The sequence below is a fragment of the Trachymyrmex cornetzi genome, unplaced genomic scaffold, assembly GCF_001594075.2.
Source record: "Trachymyrmex cornetzi isolate Tcor2-1 unplaced genomic scaffold, Tcor1.1 scaffold560, whole genome shotgun sequence".
Lineage (NCBI taxonomy): Eukaryota > Metazoa > Arthropoda > Insecta > Hymenoptera > Formicidae > Trachymyrmex > Trachymyrmex cornetzi.
This window is the reverse complement of record NW_017299872.1, coordinates 7,849-13,302: the sequence shown is the minus strand read 5'-3', so window position 1 is coordinate 13,302 and position 5,454 is coordinate 7,849. Positions and strand designations below refer to the sequence as shown.

The 5,454-nt window shown below is 45.7% G+C and overlaps 1 protein-coding gene across 1 annotated transcript; it reads left to right on the top strand.

Annotated features, from left to right (window-relative positions):
* Positions 1–1,920: 1,920 nt before the first annotated feature.
* Positions 1,921–3,969, top strand: LOC108766020 (uncharacterized). The gene has a single exon (XM_018515036.1). It carries the CDS (start codon positions 1,921–1,923, stop codon positions 3,967–3,969), a length of 2,049 nt encoding a protein of 682 aa, XP_018370538.1.
* Positions 3,970–5,454: the final 1,485 nt, after the last annotated feature.

Here is a 5,454-nt window from a genome sequence, read left to right as displayed (position 1 = left end):
CTATTAAAAGTTTCCTACTCACCGGTTTTACCGCAGTCGCCGGAATATTAGTGAGACTTCTCGAGCGAAAAAATATCCTCGGCTCACGATCATATGAAGCAGCTAAAGGTGAGTTACCTTACTTTTCTGTTACATTATGACACGTGGGGAGGGGGATAAGCTTTAGACATAATATAGCAAAGTCAACGAAATTTAAATAAAGATTTTGTTTAACTTTTCAGTACAAATTGGTGGTGGTGCTGTCCAGCCCTCAGACGCTCTCCCTTCGCTTTCACAAAGGGGAGATCGTCAACTAGCGTCACCCCCGTGACCCCGTCAGTCGACACCTGCACCGTCGCCGTCGACACCACCGACACCTCGTCAGGCTCAAAATGAAGATCAGGAGCAGGATCATCAGCAACAGGAGCAACGATGTCGTCAGCACGAGGTCAATAATTTTAATTATATAGATTTGCGGGTGGAAAACTCGTGGCAATTTAGGAATTTCACGATTCTAGGGAGAGAGGCGACTTTCGCGATACGGCCGCCACCTGAAGGTAGCGATATCGCTCAATGGCTAGAAAACGCGTTTCGTGAAATTCGAACGTATGCGGTACATACGTGCGAACTGAGCGATTACGTCGGATTATCGTTTGAGTCGAGTGATCTAGCGCGTGGTCCAGCGGGATTGTCGTTTCGTCCAGCACGCGATCTAACCCACGAGGACATATGGGGGCTCGTGAGTTCGTTGGCGCAAAGTGCTGGAGGAATCGATATCGCGGAAAATTTCACGGAACGCGTTTTCAGAGTTGCGCTACCTACCGGTCGCGGACGTCAGTCCAATCGATTAACGCACGAAGATGTAGCCAAACGCTCGATTTTACAAATTGTCAATTCCAACAATTTATGTTTTCCCCGTTCGCTTGTAGCGGCACGCGTGCATTACGATCGCGGGCAATTACGCGTGGGGGAACTACATGAAAAATGGGAATCCGTGAGACATCAGCGTTCTTCTTTACAACGCGAGTTGGCTAAAGAATTAACGATTTCTGCGGGTATCACGATTTCCGAGGAGGGATGCGGAATTCGTGAAATTGAGCAATTTCAACGGTTTCTCGCTGCGGAAAATATCGCGATAGTTGTTTACAATTTCAGTACTTTTGGTCGCGGCGAGAATCCGTTGTACGACGGCTGCGCGTTACTCTCCTCTCTAGGTCGTGAACCTTCATTCCGTTTAAATATTATGTATTACGAGCGTTCGAGGCATTATCAGCCAATTTTAAACATGAAAGCCGCGGCCGGTTCTCGAGGGGGGTATTGCGTGGCGTGCAACACCGGGTATCGGAACGGTAAAGGGCATCGTTGCGCAAGAAAATGTCCGCGATGTTACGCGATTCCGTCGTGCGAGGGTTCCGGCGCCGAGTTGGTTAGGTGCGATTCGTGTAATCGTACGTTCTTCGGAAATCCCTGTTTCGAGCGTCATCGTGCGGAAAGATCTCACGATGGAAAATCGGACGCAAGCGTTTGCAAATCCGTTAGAATTTGCAACGACTGCGGACGCTTCGTGAAATCGAATTCGCGTCACGACTGCGACGTTATCTTTTGTAAAATTTGTCGCTCGTTGCAAACTTCGAATCATTCTTGTTACATACAGCCTCTTCGTCGTAAAGTCACAGTCGAAGATCCCGGAGAGGGGACGAGTGCTGGACAGTGCGAGAAGAGAACCAGGTAAACGACGAAAATGACGTCGAAAGTGCGAATGATGCGCGAAGTAAAAAAGATCGCGTCGCATTCGTGTTCTATGACTTCGAAACCCACGAGACGAGACGCTCGAAGGAACGGAGAACGTAAAGACACACATACCGACTCTGCGTCGGGCAACAAATTTGCGAAACGTGCGCGGAAATACAAGAAATGTCGACGCGATGTCGTTCGTGCGGGATGCGTGAATTTGTTTTTCGCCATGATCCGGTAAAAGAATTTGTAGATTTCGCAACGCGAACGTCAAAATATTTTAACAAAATAATTTGTATCGCGCATAATGCGAAAGCGTTTGACGCTCAGTTTATCTTAAAATACATCGTAGAACAATTTGGCATAATTCAAGAGCCACGGATGATTTTGAACGGGACGAAAATTATCATGATGACGGTCGGTAACACGAAATTTATTGATAGCTCAAATTATATGGCGATGCGATTATCTGATTTACCTAAGGCTTTCGGACTGCAGGATACATCGGGTAAAGGCATCTTTCTTCATTTATTCAATAGAAAAAAGCATCAAGCATATATCGGACCAATACCTAGCGCACGGTATTATTCGCCCGAACAAATGAAACCCGAGGAACGCGAGCATTTTATAAAATGGCACGACGATATGACACAATCCGGCTTCCTTTTTTATTTTCAACGCGAAATAGTCAAATATTGTCGTAACGACGTTGATATCCTTCGACGGGCCTGCTTGGCTTTCAGGAAAATCTTTCTTGAACGCGGGAGCGTGTGTCCGTTCGTGGAATGCACAACTATCGCTGCTACGTGTATGAAAGTTTTTCGCAGAAGCTTTTTACACGGGAAAGAAATAGGAGTCATTCCAGTGGGTGGATACAGATATAGAGATAATCACTCGCACAAAGCCGTGCAGTGGTTGGTGTGGATGGAGCGTGAGCTCAATCTACGGATAAGCCACGCGGGACGAGGGCGCGAATTTCGGATTGCCGGTACGCCCGTCGATGGATATTACGAAACTGATTTGGGGAACGAGACGCAACGTTACGTGTTACAATTTCACGGAATTTGGCATGGGTGTCCATCATGCTTCCGAATAAATCGCGAGAGAAAACTCAGTTCTTCCACCGATCATGGCGATACGATCGACGCGCGCTACGAGCGAACTCTCGCGGCGACATGGCGTCTTCGACGACGGGGATACCTGGTGATGGAGAAATGGGAGTGCGATTTCGACCGAGAAATACGTGAGAATAATGAGATGCGCGATTTTCTTGAAAATGCTCAGATAATAAAGAATTCACCTCTCGATCCGCGCGATGCATTTTTCGGTGGCCGAACGGGGAATATAGCTACCCGATGCGATGTTGCGGGAACGGAGAAAATACGCTACATAGACGTATGCTCTCTGTATCCCTATGTACTGAAAACGGGTGCTTTTCCGATCGGTCACCCAAAGATCTACATCGGAGAGGAATGTTCCGAGTTAATCGGCGTATTTCCGGATTTTAATTTCAACTCGCTCGAAGGACTCATTCGTTGTAAAGTACTCCCTCCACGCGATCTCTTTCATCCGGTACTCCCGTATCGCGTACGCGGCAAATTGTTGTTCGCGCTGTGTCGGAGTTGCTGCAAAATGTTCTCGCAAGCTGAGTGTACTCACAGTCTCGCAGAGCGTAAATTCGAGGGTACCTGGGTATCCTGTGAATTACGCAAAGCCGTCGAGAAAGGTTATCGCGTGTCGGAAGTGAGAGAAATTTGGCAATACAAGGTCACGCGATATGATCCCGATACGCGGCAGGGTGGATTGTTTATCGGATATATCAATAGTTTTTTGCAATTGAAGCAGGAAGCTAGCGGATGGCCGAACGAATACGTGGATGACGAAGCTAAGGAGCGATATCTTCGGGAATACGAGGAAACCGAGGGTATCGTTCTCGATAAAAATAACATCGCTCGAAATCCAGGTCTACGTTCGGTTGCAAAGCTCTGCTTAAATTCCTTTTTTGGAAAATTCGGTCAACGATCCAATTTGCCTAACATCGAGATCGTGAAAAATTGCCAGCGATTGGCAGCTTTGCTCACGAGTCCAGAACACGAAATAACCGATATTACCCGTCAACGACGAGGTAATATATGTCTCGTGGAGATTGCGAGAAGAAGCGGTCGTAGCTTCTCCGCAGACAAACGTCGTGATCGCGGCATTCACGACGGCACTGGCGCGACTGAAATTATACGAACATTTAGAATTATTGAATAGGCGAGTATTGTATTATGATACAGATTCCTGCATATACGAGGTGTGATCAAAAAGTAAGGTGACTTTTTGAATTTCGCACGCTCTGTACACTCTAATTTCAAAATTTTTTTTTTGTTATGTTGGTACACTCGTCACGATCATATGTTCACAGAACTTTGACTATATAGCATGTGTTGTTTTTATGTGAGAGGCATAAAGGTTAGACTCGTGTTTGCGTGCTCGGCGATTTTTTCCTGTTGAAAATAATGGAGCAGAGAGTTTGTATTAATTTTTGTGTAAAAAATGGTATTAAGTGTTCAAAAACTCTTGAAATGTTGACAGTGGCGTACGGTGAGTCAACTTTGAGCAAAAAAAATGTTTATAAATGGTATAAGTTATTCCAAGAGGGCCGAGAAAATGTTAACGGTGAACCTCGCTCTGGACGCCCCAGCACGTCAAAAACCGACGAAAATGTTCAGGAAGTGAAAGAAATTGTGTTGAAAAATCGTCGAATCACGATTAGAGAAATAGCTGATGATCTTAACATATCGTTTGGCTCATGCCAATCAATTTTAACGGATGTTTTGGGTATGACACGTGTGTCAGCGAAATTCGTTCCAAAACTGCTTAATTTTGATCAGAAGCAGCGTCGCATGAACATCGCCCAAGACATGTTGAACGACGTCAATGATGATCCTGATCTGCTCAAAAGGGTTATAACTGGTGACGAAACATGGGTATATGGTTATGACGTCGAAACCAAAGCCCAATCATCCCAGTGGAAAAGCCCAAGAGAGCCAAGACCGAAAAAGGCACGCCAAGTTCGTTCGAATGTGAAAGTTTTGCTCACAGTTTTCTTTGATTACCATGGCGTTGTGCATCAAGAATTCCTACCACAAGATCGTACGGTAAACAAGGAGTATTACCTTGAGGTTATGCGGCGTTTACGTGAATCAATAAGAAAAAAACGTCCGGAAGTGTGGAAAGAAAATTCATGGATTCTGCACCATGATAATGCACCTGCGCACACGTCGTTACTAGTGAGTAGTTTTTTGGCCAAAAACAATACTGTCATCATGCCTCAGCCACCGTATTCACCAGACTTGGCCCCCTGCGACTTTTTCCTCTTCCCAAAATTGAAAAGGCCCATGAAAGGACGAAGATTTGCGACGATTGAGGAGATTAAGGCTGCATCGCTGGAGGAGCTCAAGGCAATACCCAAAAGTGCATTTCAGAAGTGTTTTGACGACTGGAAAAAGCGCTGGCACAAGTGCATTGTATCAGAGGGGGATTATTTTGAAGGGGATAACATAATTTTGGATGAATAAATGAATATTTTTTTATAAAAATGAAAAGTCACCTTACTTTTCGATCACACCTCGTATATAAGTACAGGCAATCCGAACGAGTACGAGCCACGTACGGGAAATTTTTTGGGGGATATGACCGACGAACTCGAGAGCTACGGCCGCGGTAGTTATATCGAGTCGTTCGTGTCGGCTGGAA

Bases quoted from the DNA above. Each gene is read 5' to 3' on its own strand.
- LOC108766020 (XM_018515036.1), top strand. From the start codon at position 1,921: ATGCGTGAATTTGTTTTTCGCCATGATCCGGTAAAAGAATTTGTAGAT.